At 37.5% G+C, this 19620-nt stretch overlaps 2 protein-coding genes across 4 annotated transcripts; both read right to left on the bottom strand.

Annotated features, from left to right (window-relative positions):
* Nucleotides 1–659: 659 nt before the first annotated feature.
* Nucleotides 660–12715, bottom strand: LOC135582605 (nodulation receptor kinase-like). 3 transcript variants are annotated; one of them, XM_065168389.1, is made up of 12 exons: nucleotides 12441–12715; nucleotides 10898–11075; nucleotides 10657–10728; nucleotides 10491–10562; nucleotides 10232–10303; nucleotides 9967–10139; nucleotides 8897–9120; nucleotides 8388–8514; nucleotides 8193–8261; nucleotides 6440–6629; nucleotides 3419–3551; nucleotides 660–1263 (listed from the first exon to the last, which is right to left on the bottom strand). In XM_065168389.1, exons 1-12 carry the CDS (start codon nucleotides 12496–12498, stop codon nucleotides 967–969), a joined length of 1665 nt encoding a protein of 554 aa, XP_065024461.1. In that variant the 5' UTR covers nucleotides 12499–12715; the 3' UTR covers nucleotides 660–966. The 3 variants fall into 3 exon arrangements, with proteins under 3 accessions (XP_065024461.1, XP_065024462.1, XP_065024463.1); XM_065168390.1 differs by having other exon boundaries at nucleotides 8193–8252; XM_065168391.1 differs by lacking the exon at nucleotides 10898–11075.
* Nucleotides 12716–15913: 3198 nt separating this feature from the next.
* On the bottom strand, nucleotides 15914–16987 carry LOC135648532 (calmodulin-like protein 7). The gene has a single exon (XM_065166290.1). It carries the CDS (start codon nucleotides 16955–16957, stop codon nucleotides 16259–16261), a length of 699 nt encoding a protein of 232 aa, XP_065022362.1. The 5' UTR covers nucleotides 16958–16987; the 3' UTR covers nucleotides 15914–16258.
* Nucleotides 16988–19620: the final 2633 nt, after the last annotated feature.

Below are 19620 nucleotides of genomic sequence, written 5' to 3'. Positions count from 1 at the left end.
GAGCTCCTTTTTGTCGCAAACGAACGTCACCCCCCAAACTCATATCCCAACTAGTCCAGTCGCCACCCATGTTCCCCACATGTGGGTCCCACATAGGCCCGGTATTCTATGGTCATCGAGCAGGGTGAAAAGTGGGTGACTCGGATAATGAGTAAACGACAAAGTCAGGTATATGAATCGAGCGCATTTTTAAATGAGTGAGTGACGAGTTATCTGCCCGATGGATCAGACGGTCGATGTGGCTCGACCCGAACCGGATTTAGATTGACCGACCACGAACTTGGTTCGTGATTTGGTGAAGTCTTTAGGTAAGAATTACTCTGATTTAACAAAAAAAATGGCATATATATATACATATATATATATATATATTGTAACAATCACTTGTAGGAGGAAGAGAGGGATGCACAAACCTGCATGTAAAGCTACTCCCTCTGTTCTGTTGCTCTTTCCCTTTCTTATGCATACTCTTTTTCTTTGACATGCAATGACCTTGTTAATATCAAGCTAATTTTTTCTGCCTTTTTAGTCCAGATATGCTGGAGTTAACATATATTAAGAAATCAAGAACTGAACTAGAAGTCTGGTTCAGCTACATCTCAGTTTAGGAACAGGAACCAAATATGTTTTGTTCAGTTTGAGAACCAATAAAACCCAACTGAATGAATCAAGTCCACCCCTAGAAGCAGGCATTTAGTTCAATTTGTACCAACATACACAGAAATTATTGTGAGGTGGCTGGAGCAATAGTGTCAAAGGAAAAATTAAGATGATGCTTTATACATTCAATGGGCAACAACATGAGGATGTCAACTTACCGATCTTGTTCCTGAGGTATAGGCCATAGAACAACTGTTCTTTTATCAAATTTAGGATGACCGAGGGACCTTACGTTCATTTGTTTTCTTACCATCCATGCGGAATTATTTTGGAAGTGTAGCTTCAACTGCTTGGCTAAAAACTTGATTAGGGTCCAGTTGGTTCTGCGCTTGGTATTATGATCTTTTTCTCGAGTGACAAGTAGCGGTTGGATCCTCCCATGCTTTCAATAGACCTCATGTACTCTGATGCATTGTTCTCAATTATCAGGGCATCCTCCAGTTCACGGACGACATCCACCATATTCGGCCGGTAGCTTCCGATGGGCTCAACACAACATGATGCAGTCTCAACCACCCGCCACATCGCCTCCGGATGGTACTGTCCTTTTATACTAGGATCAACAATTTCTTCAATCCTTGATTCTCTAATATATGGTTTTGCCTACATCAACAGTGCATGATGGTTAGAATGAGAATCAAAAAGTTTAAGAAGATTTTTGCAACTGTCATCAGTCAACAGAAAGTTTTTGTGAGCAGAAAGCATAAAAAAATGAATTATTTATTGAGAATGGTTTCATTGTCTAGAAGACTGATATGAAGAACTGATGCGGTCAATAATTTCTTATTCACCACAAAGTAGACAAAGTGGACAAGAGATACAATCGTACAAGGATCTATTTTGATTTTCTAATATGATGATATATCTGAGAACACAATAACAGAATAATAGTTACCACAAGGAATTCATTTATTTTATCAAATAGGTCCATGATACAATCAAAGTTTCAGTTTAATGGTTTTTCTAATTTTTTCCAAAGTAGCAGATTATTTTCACTATCTATATGGGGCATCAATGGAATCTAATGAGATAAGGTTGAGCACTTGGATTGTAATTAAGAAATGATTTGAAGGGAAATTTTTTCGATAAGGAAAAAATAAAAAAAATTCCCTGGTGTATGTTATTTATAGATGTATATTATTTACTAGAAGAGATTAAATGAGAATTAGTAGTGGTATAAGGAAAAGTAGAAAGGCAAAGAAGACCTAAAAAATCTTAATAGAAACTATAAATAATAATTTAAATATTCTTAACTTAATTACATATATGATTTTGTATAGATCTCGATGACAAAAGATCCATGTAGCAGATTCCAAATATGACTTTGTTGTGTTGTTGTTGTTGATGAAAAATAAAAAAAATTAGAACACTTACAAGGAGCCAACAATCTCTATAGGACCTCTGTGATGGTCTTTCTAGTTAGCTAAAAGAGTAACAAGACCTTTGGTATAGATTGACAAGAAAGTTGTACAGCTAATTTCATTTTCTGCAACACTATTTAAGACTGTAAAGACTTTCATCAATGTTTAAGGAAAAAACACTTTATGCAGCCAGACGAGTGTGTGCGATGAATGTGGCTGCAATAAGCAATACTGCTTTGTTTGCATAATATGCAGTCACATATACCTATGCGATTACTTTTGCAGTCCTCAAAAGCATAAATTCATGGCTGCATATAACAACATATATCTTAGCTTGGTGATAATATGACTTTAGTCGCATACACCTTTTCCCATTTCTCGTCGGCTATCACTCAAATTGCTTCTTGCAAGAGTATAAATATCACTCATAGGTTTCTTATGGGATCTTAGCATATGGCCATGTTTCTTTACTTATTTACAATTTTGGATTTACCAATATCAAACTAACCATATATACCTCCATATATCACTATATGCTTTATATGTGCTATGCACTGCAGTACCTTGGTCACAAGAATAACTGATCTTTGCAATATTAATAAATTATTTATGCAAAACGAAGTGGCATGATAATACACAACAATGCTCTAATTTGATAGCATCAACCATAAATCTATGGTAGCAAACTAAAGCAACAAATAGCTAAATAACAATTAAAGTAATGGAATCAAAATGAGAAGATGAGGGGGTAGCAGACCATGGATTGAAAGAAAACAGCTAGAAATTGAAAGATATTTTACATCATAGAGAAAGAAGATAGACCATAAAGCCTAAAGAAATGTGGTTTCTTTCATCCAAAATGTGTGTTATTGCCACACATAACTAACTCCACTAATCTTTGTTTATAGAGTAACCATTCAACTACTACTCAAATTGGTTCTGACGATTTTGTTTCACGTTCTCCTATTTCAAACTCATGTAAAACTATAAATTTAAGATCTTATCTTACCATATTTTTGTGCTCGTAAAAGAAAAAAAGCCCATAATAAGATTAGATTTATCCTTTAAGCCCAACATTTAAAAATTAATTAATAAAGAAAATACTCAGAAATCAATTCAGGACTAGAAAAACTTGTCGAGACTAAGAAATGGCACAAGAACAAGATCAAAATCATATGTAGTTTCCTTGTTTTACCATTTGACAAAAAACCCTGTGGGATTTGTCAGTAGAGATTCTAATTGTATGTTGAGTAAGATTAATTTCCATTCCTTGTTGCTGGCCATCCAGGATAAGTATAAAACTTTCTACAAGCTTGATCTAGATCCTCCCAGGTATCTTTGTCATATTGACTTCAATGCTATAATGAAAAAACAAGGACACGATAGAGAGATCTTACCCATTCAACTAAGCTCCATTCGCTTCTTGGCCTGTGAATGTTCAGGGGCTCCCTTCCAGTGACAATCTCTAGAAGAACCACCCCAAAACTAAAGACGTCACTTTTAGATGATAACTGCTGGGTTGAGTAATATCTGGAATAAAAGAAAAAATCAATGTTTCAGCTTGTGGTGCACTCCATTTTCCATCACTGCATAATGAGTGAATGTGATAGGTTGTGAGATAATGTACACTTAATCAAGTGAAATACTTGAATGTGGCTTCAGATTTAAGTTAAATAATTTGTGGATTGCAAGCAGCTCCACCCAGTCTCAGTATCCAAAAAGGGAGAGTCATTTTAGGTAGCTGATAGCCAATGCAAAAGTTTATTGAATCCAATATGAAATAAGAAATTTTAGCCTTTCTCATGCAAACTTTTTTTTTTTTGTCAAAGAGTAAGTGGCGAAAGCAGGATTCAAGATCAGGACCTTGCGATATACTATCAAAGTCATTACCAGCTAAGCTGGCCGATACCTTCGCACATCCTCTGCGACGCCAAGCCCCAAAACATGAAGTCTATTAAGTTTCTCATGAAAACATGTTAGGTATATTCATAAACTTCTATGGCTGATATTGTATGCAGATGATATGATTTTATTCAATATTGTTAAGGCAGCTAGGCAACACTAGGCCACCTAGGCATTCATGCCTAAGCCTGATGAATTTAAGATATCATTAAAAAATAAAAAAATCCCATGAATATCTAAATAAAAAATAAATGAACAATTTTCTTATAATCTAACAGATAGTTGATCAAACAAGAAACATAACGAAAAAACAATATCAAAGTCAGATCAAAATACTATGTTAGATATTAGCAAAAGTTGTAATGGTGTGAAAATTCAAGAAATCAGATAAAATTAAGTGAAATGACTAAAAAGTTTCAAGTGCAAAAAATATAACTAGAAAACTAGAATGACAGATAATTATTATTGGTCACGATTACATAAAAAATTGTACAAAAGAAAATAATCCAATTGTACAAAAAAAAAAAAGAAACCTAAAGGCAACATCAATGTACGAGTAGAAAAAGAATAGCATAATATACAATCACATTAAAAGTAATACAATAGAAACAAAAAAAATGATTGAAACAAGAAGATAGCAGCAAAGAGTGATAAAGCAGAAAGAAACAAAAAAATGCAAGTCATAATAATGACAATACTAGTAAGTAGTAACAACAGAAAAAATACTGGCATACAACATTCCAGTTAAACAAAACATCAGGGGCATGCCATCTAGCAAAGAACTGCAATAACCCAGTTATGATCTCAAGTGCCATGAGAAAAGATCCATATGCTAAATTGCTAATGTCATGCTATTATGATGTGTCATTGCTCATGTGTTATTGTTGACCAGGAAGAAGCTTGAGATTTATGCAACAAAGAAGTCAGCTGAATGTTTCATAAGCAAGTTGGCACCAGACATAAAGAAAAACAAGTCGGTTTCAATTAACATTAACGACAGAAACTTCAAAAGTTCAATTGCTTTACAGAAGAACATAGTTTGGTGACAAAATATGATGCACTTGTATATTTGCTTACAATTCTGTAATGACAACTTTGGACACTTACAACTTATTACATAGGACAGTAGTGTCATGGAGCCATTGCTTTCCTTTGAAATGTACAAGTTATTGCTGATGACTACACTTAATAATTATTCAATGTGGAATGTTCCCACTAATCTGTTTTTTAGTTTTAAGATAAAATGGAATTCTCCTTTCAATGGAATCATATAGCCCATTCAAATGCCACAATGGCACCATATACTCTCTGTCACTTTGTCATCCATTTGAACCTTTCTCCTAAGAATTCATTTCAGAACAATCAGTTGCCTAGTAATCTCTTAGTGAAGTTTCTGATAGCAAAACAAGGTGCTGGTATTCCATGTTTGGGTTTATGGGTTTGTAGTTAACTAATAACCGAAACAAGAACATATGGAACCCATTGTCTCAAGCTATAAATGTTAAGAAGAAACAACACAAATTTAGATTCACTAAATTCGGGGTTGACATTGAGTTCTTGCCTTCTTGCATTGGTATACATTAATTATTATATTTGCTCTAAGTACCAGTTATGCTAAAATATAAACATTATTTGGAGAGTTAAATCCAGAAATTTTTATAGACCTGTCTCTGTTGACTAATATATGAGAAAGCAAGAAATATCTTCTGGAATGTGGAGATCAACCATAACAGCAAATATTTTCCGGTCCAAGCTAGTACTGATATGTGGAGCAGCCTACTCCAGGCAGTATCACCATGCACCAATCATACAGCTTGGTGCTTTTCTATACCACCTATACCAAGCAGGATTTAAGCAGTACCGTTTGAAACATAACCAATAACTTGTAAGTTCTACCTATACAAGCAGTATTCCAGCAGTATTGATTGAAACATAACCAATAACATGTAAGTTTCTTCCTATGTGTTTTGTATTCTCTCCTATCCATCCCTTGCCCAAGCCCTATCCCCCTTCTTCCCCTCTCAATCTCCCCTCTCAGTCTCTCTTGCTCAACATCTGGCTGGGTTCCACATTTGCAAAATAGATATGGATCTGTTTTGTTCTTTTACTTATTTTCTCAAAGATGACAAACCATCCACCTTCTTTTTCTTCATGCCTTTTTTTTGTTCTTCTAAATTTTCCTTTTTGTGCCATCCATGTCATATCATGTTTTGGCATGATATGTACCAATATCCTGTGGGTGTTTTATTGGTTCACCGTGTGAGTTAAGATCTTATTTCTTCCTGGTCACTCCTTTTTTGCCTGATTTTCATCTCAAAACATCATCTGGCATTCTTTCTAATTTTCTCGCATGTCCTTCTTTAGTAGATACATGTAATTTTTCTGATACCAAAATTGTACAAGCAGTCATCAAATAAGTATATCCAGTCAGGGAAGAACTAGAAATATCACAACACTTAGAAGTTGAACATGCAAAAGCATAAACAGTATATGTAAGACATCATTAGCAAACTTACTCTGGGTCCAAATATCCAGCAGTTCCTCTTACTTCAAGTGAAGCTCCACTATCTTCCTCTTGTGGTGCAAATTTAGAGAAACCTAAGTCTGCCACTTTACCGCACATGCTATGGTCCAAAAGAATGTTGCTGGACTTCACATCTCTATGAATGATGCATCGCTCAAAAAAAGTGTGTAAATACATTAAACCTGAGACATATCAAAAGATAAAACATGTCACAACTCTATTTTTGGTGCTTAATGGGAATCTGACACCAGAGCTATGTATAGGTTGAGCAGTTTAGTAGTGACAGTGTGCATAAGAGTCATGATAAATGCAAAACAGTCAAAATTTTTGCAGATCTATATTAGGATAATTTGACAAAAAGAATGTCCCTATGAACTCTTATTTCAGTATATACATATGAAATATACAAAAATTGTAACAATGTTATATAATATTATAGCATGGAATCAAGGTTCATAATTTTGTGTCAGTAGTGTCTCGGTCAGGGCTCAGTCTTGTACCATATCAGTATAGACTGGTGTCAGTGTGCCAACACAAATTTTGAAAAAATCCGGAAAAAAACTGAAAAAACAACAAAAAGAACCTTGCATGGAACAACAAAAACACCGGTAGCAACATCTCTTACCTTTTCTTCTGAATCTATCAAATCACCTAAATTAGTAAAATTGGTCAATGATGGTCGAGCTTGATCAAATATAGCAAATGCTGATCAATTTCTGGCTATATGGGCCAGAATACAGCCAAATCAAATTGATTTTAGATTATACCACATCAGGGTGCCGCATTAAGATCAGTCAATACTACAAACAATGGCTAAAATTGTCTAAAATCTGCTAATATCCAATTGATTGATTGAAGCCAATTCTGAACAGTTTTTAACTATAAGTATGAGATATAAACTAAAATGGACCAACCTTGAAGGCTTGGAAAATATCAATATGAATCAGTATCATATTGGATATGACTGATACCATGATCAATGGTTTCATTATAACTTTCCAGTATACCATGAACACCGATCAGTGTTGGGTGTCAATATAACTATATCAGTATATTAGCCTAGTGTATGGTCATTATTAAATATAGACCAGTGTTGTGAACCTTGCATAATATTATACTTGTTAGTCATATTAAATTATTAATGCATAAATGGTTATTTGATAATGGACAGTTGAATTGTAATTTGTTGATTTTATTTGTGCGTATGACTTCGTACTGGGTTAATATTATTTTTAATATGATCAACAATGTATTGACCTGCTTAGACAAATATTAAGTGGAAACTTTTTTATTGGTCAAGCACAACTAATTGCACTAAAGCAATACACTGGTCATCATATGTGTCAACATGGTATCAAACTGGTATTGTATTAGCCAACATGGGATTGATATGGAACTAACAAGTGGAAGGCAAAGTCCTTGGTAGATAAACACATCATAGGTTTCAGTCTTCCGAGTAACATCCCCTTGTTGGTGTGGTACATAGTTCTCTTTTCTACAGTTCATGCCAACTGGCGCTACTTAGCATCCACGCCAACAGGCACAAGATGATATTTCAATGCACAAATTCAAGTTAAGAAAAAAAAAGAAATAAATTACTTTAAACATATAAGTTGTTTTTTCTACAGTTCAGTAGGCATTTAATTGGGAAATTGTAGCAAATTATGAAAATATATATAGCTTATAACAGTTCCTAACAAATATGAACAATCTAATAGAAAGCAAATTCAGAGGATGATGCTTGCCTCTAGCAGCACCAAGCACAATAGAAAGCCTAGCTGGCCAATCGAGAATCTTCCTCTTTGCTGATGCCCCTAGAAATTGAGATATAAGAATAGTAAAAAAGAAATATATATATATATATATATATATATATATATATATATATATATATATATATTAAAGAACAGAGAACTTAGTGTTTTTCATTAAAATGATACCATATAGTCGATCTTGTAAAGAACCATTTGACATGAAGGGGTAGACAAGTATTTGTTGATCATTTTCAGAGCAGTAGCCAAGAAGCGGCACCAAATTTTCATGCATGATAGTTGAAAGAAGGTTCACCTGCGAAAAGTGGAAACAACACATGACTAGAGAGTAGAGAGGCTTACTTTTGGTTTGGATATCCATTAAGGATATAATAGAAAGTTAGAAACTATTGATACAGTGGATTTTAACAAGACTATAACATTATTTATTGGCGTTGCTAATTGGAGTTGATTTCAGGCAATAAAGTCTGAGCTCCACATATAGTAGTGGCATCTTCCAAAACTGAACTTCCAAGCTATGAGACAAGTCAACTACAATCCATACTAAGTGTATACGAGAATGATGAACATAAAAGTGGCAGCTAGGCTCAGACAAACTTGCATTTTTTGAGAATTACAAACATAAGATTAATGATTATAGTAAAAAAGAAAAAGAAAGAAACTGACAGCTATTTTACCTCATTATTAAATTCACGGGTTCCCTGAGTTGATGTAGCTGATCGAACCTTTACAGCCACTTCTTGACCATGAGGGAGAATACCACGGTAAACAGTTCCAAATCCACCCTCTCCAATCAAGGTTTTGTAGTTGCATGTGGCACTTTCGATATATTTAAGAGAAAACTGATGCACTACCAGGTTTGTTGAAACATCATCAACACTTGATTCTGAGAAAACTATATCTGCATTTATAAAAGGAAACCATGAAATTAGCTATTTATAAAAGGAAAACTCAAATATAAGGAGATTATGAAATCAGCTATCTGTAAAGAAAATCCTATCAACATTGGTGTATGCCCAACATAGAAGTAAGAGTCACCGCACCGAGAAGTACTTACCAGTCTGACAGAGGACCGGTATGGGTGGTACATATCGGTCTATCGGTATGGCCCACTGTACCATATGTCTGTATATTAGTATGGATCGATACATATCATACCGATGGCCGATCGGTACACCAGTACAGACCGGTAAGACGAATCATATTAGAAACCCTATGTTTCACATCATAAAAAATTTAACACTCTTTGGAACAATAGAGACAATTGAATTACTAATGAGTTATTCCACTTAGCTCTTTATGTTACAAATTTTGCATTCCAAAAATTGTTTAAATCATACACAAACTATGCAAGTATAAGAAAAACAAAACTTTCATAAGAGGCTTTTAGTCATTTAAAAGATTTTTCACATTTTTTCTTAACATATGGTTTACAATGGGTCTTAGAAACATATCTCAATTCATTATTGAGCAAAGAAATTATATTCCAATGGCCCTTTGTATTAATCCAGTGCCTGGTCTCAGAAGACACCTATCAATTGGTAATTATTAGTAGTTAAACATATTACCTAAAAAAATATTAGTAGGTAGACAATTTTAAACACATCCTGAAAAAAATTTAAAAGCCAAATAAAGTTTCCTAACACTAAAGGTAAGACATCTTTCCCTAAGCATAGTTGGTCAACTTTTTTGCCTATTACATAATAATTTCTGCAGCAATTCTGAGAAGATAAGAATTCAGACATACTCTTAATGTCCAGGTGATCTCTTCTATCAGAGTGATTGGCACGTTTGTAGAAACAGTTGAAACAAATAGCAAATGCAAGACTGAAAGTAAGAGACCCTCCAGCTCCTAGCAGATAAATTCTTCGTTGAGAAGAACTTGTTTCAGAAGCATTTTTCCTGAGACAGTTTCCGGAACTGAAGACCACAGTTGAGATGAACATATAAGATACATTACCATCAACCATCAAATTTATTAATATGAACATAAATCAGCATGATTTTCATACCTTACGGTAAGATTCCTTCTTGATAAACCAGGAGGGAGTTGACTGTCTAAGTGTGGGTTGCACTTTATGGACCTAAAAAAGGAAAATGCAAAAAGTCAAGCTTTTCATTTGATAATTGTATCTCCAGAAAAAGAGAGGATAAGCACCATATGGGTGAAGCATCATGACATGTTGCAACTGTAAGGACAATTATTGGTGAACCAAACACCCAAAGTAAATATAAGAAGAAGCAAGAGAATAAAGATATTAACAAACATACAGATTTGACAAATGGTGAAGTGACACGAAATATTCTGGAACAGACCCTGTAAAGTTATTATCCTCCAAATACCTGCATATAGAAAGTACCGGATGATTCAGAGCAGAGAACAAGGCAAATAAAATTATGTGATGAACTCATGATTCCAGGAAGCAGTGAGATATACAGCTCTCTTAGCTCTGATAGGTCACCGATGGATGTAGGAATTGACCCTTGCAAATTATTTGATGAGAGATTCCTGAATAAAATTTAGATGTCTTAAAATTGTGTAATATGAAGAAAGTATAAGCTGACTATAACAGCATGGAAGCAAGAATGATAAGAAGGCATCAACAGTAAAGAAGCAAAATAAGTGAAAGAACAGAATATTAAGACATTTGCGGTATTGGAATGATGAAGGCACTTACAGGTGTGTTATAGTAAATGTATGGTTTAACATTTGACAAGTAAAACCTTCCCATGGAGAGGGAGAGCATGGGTCACCAGACCAATTCTGAAAAATTTTGTTTCCTTGATTCCACAACAGAAGTTCATTTCTAACCTTTTCCACTACAACCACTATTGAAAAATCCATTCTCACATCATCTACAAAGTGGCAAGAAGAGAGAAGGTAAAGCTTAGGAACAGACCTAGAATTTGCTAATTGCAAAAGTTCATTGGTTGCGATATTCAAAATGAAAGTTCCTGAAATAATTTAATGACATGGTATCAACAATTTACAAGATAAATCTTCAAAATATGAAAAACAAGCATGTCTTGATCAATAGAAGGGGTATGTGCAGACTTCTAGTCATGATGTATCCATTATATCGAAAGCATGTATTGATGCACTAGCAGCTAACTTGTGAGTTAAATTACATCAGTATTCGAGCACAGGGACTTGGAAAAAAAGAAGTTAGCAACAGAAGATAATAATCTAGATCACCATCGAAAAGGTAAAAACTGAATGCAATTATCCTCTGTTTGAATCATTATTTTGCATAACACTAGAAAACAAGGAATATGGTGCCAATCAGCACATGTCGGCATGTCGTGAAATATTTCACCCTAAAAATGCATAGGCATGCCTCACACCAACCTGATTTCGGGTGTTAAAATATGGCCAAGTCAGTTATCTGCATGTGTTGGCTGATACAAGAGCATGCTATGGCAGAAGACCACCCCGCCATGAAATGGCAGTCCTCGGTAGAGAGAGTTACAAGCAGTTCTGAAAGCTAAACATTTTGTTACTCTGGGACAATAAGTAATATTGGCATTACCATTCAAATTACAACTAGAAACTCCTCATTCTTCGAAATGTTATGGCATTTCAGGAAATTTTTTGGATTTTTTCATTTCCTGTACATTTTCCCCTGCTTAATGGCAGTGAGAAACTTGAGGCGAAGCAGGATGATGACAGAATTCATTTGTGAAGGTCATTATGAACTATGAAGAAAGTACCCCTTATATGGCGTCCACAACTACGTTCTTAGGAACTAATTGGCACATGGTACTGCCAGTAGCTTTTGATATGTTGAACCTGGCCCCAAGTACATGACAGGTCTTGACTCTTGAAGCTCCAGTTGCAGCGAACTCAAACAAGAGTAGGTACATATTGCAAATGTAGATAGCTAACGCGACTGATTTACCTCCCGAGATGCATCAATTCAGATTACATAGACCTATATAGCAACGAAGCAGCCCAACTTGCTAAATATTCATTTGCAATCAAAGGATAACTCCAAATTATCGTGAAGTTGCTGTTATAGAAAACATAAACTGATAAATACTCAACTAAACCTTGCCCAAAAGATTTGAAATCCGTCTTACCCATAACTCAAACAGGACTTGATCGACAGGTTAATCACATGAAAGTTGAACCATCGTTCAGTTACATGACACCAAGACTCTCTATAACCACAAAGGAAGCAAGGAAATCGATGTATGATAGAAGATGTGATGCTCAATTACCTTGCTGGCCGCATGCTTGCGCGAATAGAATCAGAAGAAGGAAACATGCGATCGTCATGACTGAACCCGGTAGCCGTCATCGCCGGCGTCCGGCCCCAATTCCATGACAGAGAGCTCGCGAGAGGGTAGCGCAGTGGTGATTTGCGGACCGTCACCGATCCGATTACGCCAAGAGTCGGTGCCGAATTCGCTCGCCACGACCACCAATTTCAGTGGTCGCCCGATGATCTCCCGGAGGTCCGCGCTAGCGGCCAACGACACTGGAATAGAGTAATGGAGAGGGAAGAAAGGAACGAGTCATTATATGTCATTTCTTAGTCAGGTGGTCAAACACAGAGCGCGGGGGGAGGCGGGGTTACGGGTGCTTTGGAGGTCACTCGAGTCATTACGCTCAAAACTTAACTGTGGTATGGTCTCGTTTGTCCGTGGTTAAGTAATTTGGAATAAGTAAACTAAAATATTTTTTTTTTAGATTTGTGCCAAACATATATATATATACATATATAGTCCTCTTAGAAATATAAGTATTACATTCAACGTATACAATTTCGAATAATACCGTCCGATACGGATAATACGTACTGGTCCATCAGTTGATCGGTAAACGGACCACTCATTATCGAACAAAACGAAATTATATATATATATATATATATATATATATATATATATATATATATATATATATATATAAGACTATGTCGCCTTTTCCATCTCACGCGGGGCGACGTCGTTGAGGCGTCGTCCCGTTTATATATATATATAATGAGCAGTATATCATTTGGTATATCGTTCGGTATACATTATCATATCGTACTGAGCTAACATCAAAACTTCGGTATGGTACAAAATTACGAACCTTTGTTACATTAATTGATTGAGTTAAGATATATGATAATTCAGTAATTAATTTTATATTAGCAAAAATACATCAAAAATATTTTTTTTAGTCAAGAGACTTCCTTACAAACTATTTCCAGTTTAGACATAAACATCTCTCCTATTTCCAGTTTACAAACTATTTTTTTTACTTGACTTGGTACTAAACTGATAATATATGCTAATTTAGACATAAACATCGTTTCTATTTCCATCGATTCAAAAATAAGATTGAACTGATCTAACTAAATAAAAATAATTTAATAGATTTAACGTGAGTCCATTAGTGCGCCACCCGAAAATCATTGTTATAATGGATCACTGCCTACCATTATTTTTTTTTCCTCCACTCTATTATTTTTTTTCCTTGTCTTGTCTTCCTCTATTATCTCTTTTTCCTTTTTCCCCTCCTTTATTTTTTTTTTCTCCGTTACATATTGATGCACATATATATGGATACATCGATACCAATTAATACATAAATCAGAGAGGACCACATTTGATCAGTCAAAACGACGAATCTTAATTATTCATTCACTATTATATTTTGTCTTAAAATTTTGTCACTGTTAATTCTATCCATTCGTTTGAAGTTTTATAATAAAAGTAATATGAAAAATATACATGAAAAATTAATAAAAACATAAATATCATTTAAAATAGATAACTAAAAAACTTTAAACTGGTAAATTTAGAAGAAATGTTGCTTTCAGTTTTAATTGAAGACCGGTGGTTGCAATAAAACCAGGAATTTAACCGAAAGGAAGCTCGACAGCTTCGTAGTTTGATTGTTGATTTGATCTTTAATTTGATTCTTAATTTTCTCTGATGCTTATGGATCAACTTTAATGATTCTGTATACAGAAGACGTGAAGCCGTAACCTACACTAATAACTTAGTGACATTTCTTGTGCACGAAGAGATGGTAAGGTCATCTTCACATGACCGAGGGGACCTGTTCAAAGCACAGTGGAGGAGATCCCTTGGAACCAATGTCGCCTACCAAGTCTCCCATGGTGGATGATGTCCGCCTGTGACTTTGTGGCTACGTTGTCTGCTTCGTTGGAATGTTTCGTACCCAATACATTAAGAATAAACCAGCGAATCAGTGTACTTACTCATACCATTTAGTATAACAAGTGGACTATTGTGCTAGCAAGCTATGTTCTTCCTCTTCCACAGCATGCTTGTGGTATCTACCACATCAAACTAATGGAAGCTACGTTAAGGGGTGACACGGCCATGGTTTTATAAGCTGTAATCTTACAAAGGTGTGAGACCCAATGGAAACCATGTCCTACGCCACCGTGAGTGCAATAAAAGTAAAGCAGCTCACTTGCTGGGAAAGAAAGAAGTTTCCATGGTGCTGTTGTTGCATGGCATAATGATAACTGGTGGCTCGTTTCAAATCAATGTACGAATCGGTCTGAAGTCTATGCAGATACTGACCATTTGATGCATAATTATGATCTCTTTGCCCTTTTTTTTGGGAAGAAACAAAGAGCTAACAATATGATTCTTTCGTTCCCGCAGTTCCTCTCTTTATCACAGCACAGTGACAGTTAAAATGACATGCGATAAGGCTGCTTTTCGATTGTTTGACACGAAATTGACTTGTGTTGTACCTTCAAACTATGTCAGATATGCCGTCTCTACGTGTGAAGTACATGATATGATCACATATCGACTGCGAAAATGATGTCAAGGTGTCATCATGTAAGACAACATGGGAATGGAAACTTTCAAGTATTCAGAAGGAATTTGACGAAGACATGTTCTAACTCGTGCTAAACATGGAAAACAAGCTCAAGGTTGATTGTTAGGTCTGGATGCTTGTTGTCAGCTGTACCTTCCCAAAGTCCTGTCACACCAATAGATCTCTTTCTGTAGTTATTATGAGGAAAAAGGGTTTGGGTATGATATAAACATTTTTTATCGTCTTAGTATCATCTAATCCACTCGGAGAGCCTAACTTTAGTATCAAAAGATCTGTAAGCTTTATATAAGCTTGAACTTGTGATCTTGGATATTCTCGTAGGCTATATTGTGATCCATCCATCAGTGTATAGCAAGCAAATTAGAATGGATTCTCCAAGAATACAGCACTGGTTTCACGTTGAGTTCAACAAAGAACGTGACTTCCTTCAATGTTCTTCTGGACTTGCAACTATTCTTCACTCATTCCATGGATTGATCTTCCGAAGAAAAGTATCGCACTCTGAGGAGGAATCAATTCTCTCCTAAAGCAAAAGAAAAGCCGGCCTCCTTGACCCTACCTTGGACAAAGTCAAGCAAAGGATATAGACATGGTAATGCCAAGGCCTGGGAATTGGTTGATGGCCAACAAATGGTCTTCTGACAGCAACATTATATAAACTCCACATCAATCTGACCACTTCAGAATAAAACCATTTTAATAGACTACTTTGATTCAATGATTTAGTCGCCACAGCAGCATCAAGTGTTCTAGTGAACTAATCAAACAAACTACTTGACACAATAAAGAGACCCTGTGTTTTGAGCAGTCTCCTCAATGTATCCAGCTCTTGACCTCAGATCTGTCAGCTCAAACAGCTTTTCAACAAGCTTAGAAGATTTAGTCATTGAGTTCAATTTGTCAAGTTAATCCAACCATCGATCTCGCAGCACATGATTCGTGGGTCATGTGAAATCTACAAATGATTTCTGAAATGTAAAATATATTGGATAGACTAAAAGCTTGTCATGTTTCTGAAGAAGAAGCATGTTAATCCGTTCTCCATTCAAGTCGCAATAACAAGTTGTTCGTATCTTGAGAGAAGTGAGCATTCATTACAAGGAGTAAAGAAGAAAATTGATGAACAGAGAAGAAGATGAACATGGGTTAGCGATAGATCACATCTGTACATAGATGTCTGCTTTGTTCTGGTAATGGCAGCGGAAGGGAGCTGACAAATGGATCAGAAGAGCTTCCCCCCTTTCATCTTCATCATTTTCTTGAACTCATCAAAGTTCACCTTGCCATCCCCATCTCTGTCCACCCTCCCTATCATGTCCCTGCAGTCCTCCAACTTTGCCCCTTGCTTCAGCCCCAGAGATTTCAGCACCATGGCCAACTCCTCCGCCGTAATCAGCCCATCTCTGTTCCCATCGAAGACGTCAAAAGCCTCTCTCAAATCCGTCTCTTCTTCCTCTTCTCTCGCCACCAAACCCCTCTCATGGCCTCCTTCTTGGTTTCTCCCCAGCTCGGCGTAGAGCTCGCGGAATTCGTCGAGGTCTATGAGGCCATCTCCATTCGCATCGACTCTTTCCATCATGCTCATCACCTCGTTGTCTGTGACAGCGAGGCCCAACCGCCCGAGCGACTCCTCCAACTCCTTCACGGTGATGAAGCCGTCGCCGTCCTTGTCGAAGGTCGAGAATATGCTTTCGAGCTCATCGTCAACCTCCTCCTCCTCCTCCTCCTCCTCCTCCTCCGCTGCTCTTTCTGCTAGCTTTGGTGATGAGAAGGAAGTGGGCAGAAATGAGCAAAGCCATGCTATTAGCTTAGACCCGGGGAGGAAGCGGCGGCAGTTGATGAGGCCGCAGGTGAAGACGAATATGGCAAACAAGAGGAGGAACTCCATTACCTCCCGCTCGGTATGGAGAGGACAAGGCATGGGGAATGGAGGGCTTTGACGAGGAGGAAGAGGGAGATGAACAGAGACTTTAATACGCCTTTTTCCGCGTGGTAGGAAGTACGCATCCCACGAAACCGCGTGAAACCATAATAACGGCCCATCCATTGCCTCGCACGAGGGTTGGGATCCGCTGCGTCATTGAGCCGGCCAAACTTGCGCCGTGCGAAAAGAGAACCGCCCGATTCTCTTCAAGATTCGTGAACCTCCTCCTCATCTTCCGAAAACCGTGCCAGACGACATAGGATCCAAATGCCCCTAAGGCCCATCGAGGCCCACGAAGAACAATGGGGGCCTCCCAACCCAAAAAGAAAATGATTAGGACGCTTCGATCCTCTTAAGAGTCGCATAATCAAAATTAATCACCGGATCGGGATGTATTCTATGCAAGATCATAAATTATTGTGAACTCCAAAAGGGTAAACTGTGTTCGAATGTAATTAGATTTAGTCGATCGTTTACAGATTGAAGAAATGGCCCACGAATACAATGGATCAACGAGTCCAACGGGCCCAATTATTGTCCATTACCGGTCTTCAACAAATAGATGGGCTGTCACCGTTCCATCGTTCAATCTGCCATGTAGTGCGGTTCGGCAGAGGAAGGGACGGCCTATTGGGGTGCCGCCACCACCGACTGGAGACGGGGGGATGGCATGCCGCCGCCATGGGGACCAGAAGCCCGCACCCGCGTTCACGTATTAACTCCGCGACGGACATTGCGGTGTGCCATCACATGCTTCCATGTGACCACTGCGGCCGCGTCTGCCCCCTCCCTCGCGCTCTTCCTTCGTCTGCTCCATGGGCAGCTCTCTGAATGCTCCATAGGGCTCATCAGTTAAAAGCACGCAATCCGTCGTACCCTTCCTCCACACGAATCTCTTCCACGTGATCCATCATCTTGCATCCACTTTATAATCCTACCTTGCCTTTTTCTTTTCCGTACAGAATTGATCATACAATATCACAATTATGATTTTGTGCGACCAACATAATGCGATGATATGATTTAGAATGGAGTTGATAGAGCATATTTCGGTATTATCCCCGTGACTGCAATCAACTGTCACGTCAAAGCCGACATGGTGCTTCATGCTAACATGATGTGCTACGTCAATGCAACACCTCGAACCCGTACGAGACAGTCGTCTGCACTTGCATCTCCTACCGATTGCACCCATGCCGACTAAGGCTGTACGAGGTGGCGTTACACCGTAGAGAGCAGCTTGAGAAGCGTGAAGCAATGTCGCATGACACAGGATTGAGCAGATCGATCAGTGCTTGCATAGGGCATACAGACCAATAGCCTAAGATATCGACGGAATTTAGAATGGAGTTGATAGAGCATATTCCGGTATTATCCCCGTGACTGCAATCAACTGTCACGTCAAAGCCGACATGGTGCTTCATGCTAACATGATGTGCTACGTCAATGCAACACCTCGAACCTGTACGAGACAGTCGTCTGCACTTGCATCTCCTACCGATTGCACCCATGCCGACTAAGGCTGTACGAGGTGGCGTTACACCGTAGAGAGCAGCTTGAGAAGCGTGAAGCAATGTCGCATGACACAGGATTGAGCAAATCGATCAGTGCTTACATAGGGCATACAGACCAATAGCCTAAGATATCGACGGACATTAATTGATCGTAAACCTTCGATTGCAGATATAAAAGTCAATCTCTAGGCCAATGCCAGAGGTCATACTTCGAACATTTAATCTTACCATCACTTCTTCTTAGTGACATGAGTTTCAAAGTGGTCGAGATGAAAAATCCACTCCTAACCCTAACCTATGTGTAGAAACCAGAGTTATGCACGAAAGGGTGGAGCGTTGCAAAACACATCTCAACTTGATCTTGCAACACATCTCAACTTGATCTTCCTTGGGGCAACCAAACCATACATCGACTTGTTCCAACCGGAAAGTCATGTTTGACAACCTTGCATACATGCTTCAAACCAAACCGTATTGACTCATCAGCTACGACGTATAAAACAAAATAGAGTTTATATCTTTTGTTGTGCTGTTGTAGCATCATTATGCTAAGGTTCAACTGATGAGAATTGATTACACCGGCAAGCATTTAGATTCCACAAGAACGTGCTAAATTAAAGTTTAGAGGTGCAAATTAGATATAATATGAATATAGATTTAGCAGTATGATTTAGTGTGGCTACACGTTTACAGTTGGGATTGTTCCCAAGGCAGACTTGATTGGATGATAAACTCTACGAATCTGACACTTGACATTTGATGTGATCGGCACAATATTTGTCCTTTTGTCGATCCAGACCTAAACATCACCGAGTAAGCATTTGTGGCATTTCTCTACACCTTCGGTGGCAAAGACAATAGGGATCCAATTAGGGCCCTCAAATAATTCACCTTTATTTTCTTCCCCTATTCTTCTGACACTCTTCTCACTCTCTCTCTCTCTCTCTCTCTCTCTCTATTTCTCTCTCTCTGCAAAGCATGCCAAGGACAGAGAAGGCTTCTGATAGGCCAGAGATGACATTCATGCAATGTGGTCCACCAAAAGTTCCAGATCACATCTACTCTTTCCTGTTTATTCTGATTTTTTTTCATATATATCCTTGCAAGTTTGGCAACATTGCATTTCAAATCTATATTCTCCGAATA

Source organism: Musa acuminata, chromosome BXJ3-9 (assembly GCF_036884655.1).
Source record: "Musa acuminata AAA Group cultivar baxijiao chromosome BXJ3-9, Cavendish_Baxijiao_AAA, whole genome shotgun sequence".
NCBI classification, from domain to species: Eukaryota; Viridiplantae; Streptophyta; class Magnoliopsida; order Zingiberales; family Musaceae; genus Musa; species Musa acuminata.
This window is presented reverse-complemented; position numbering and strand designations above follow the sequence as displayed.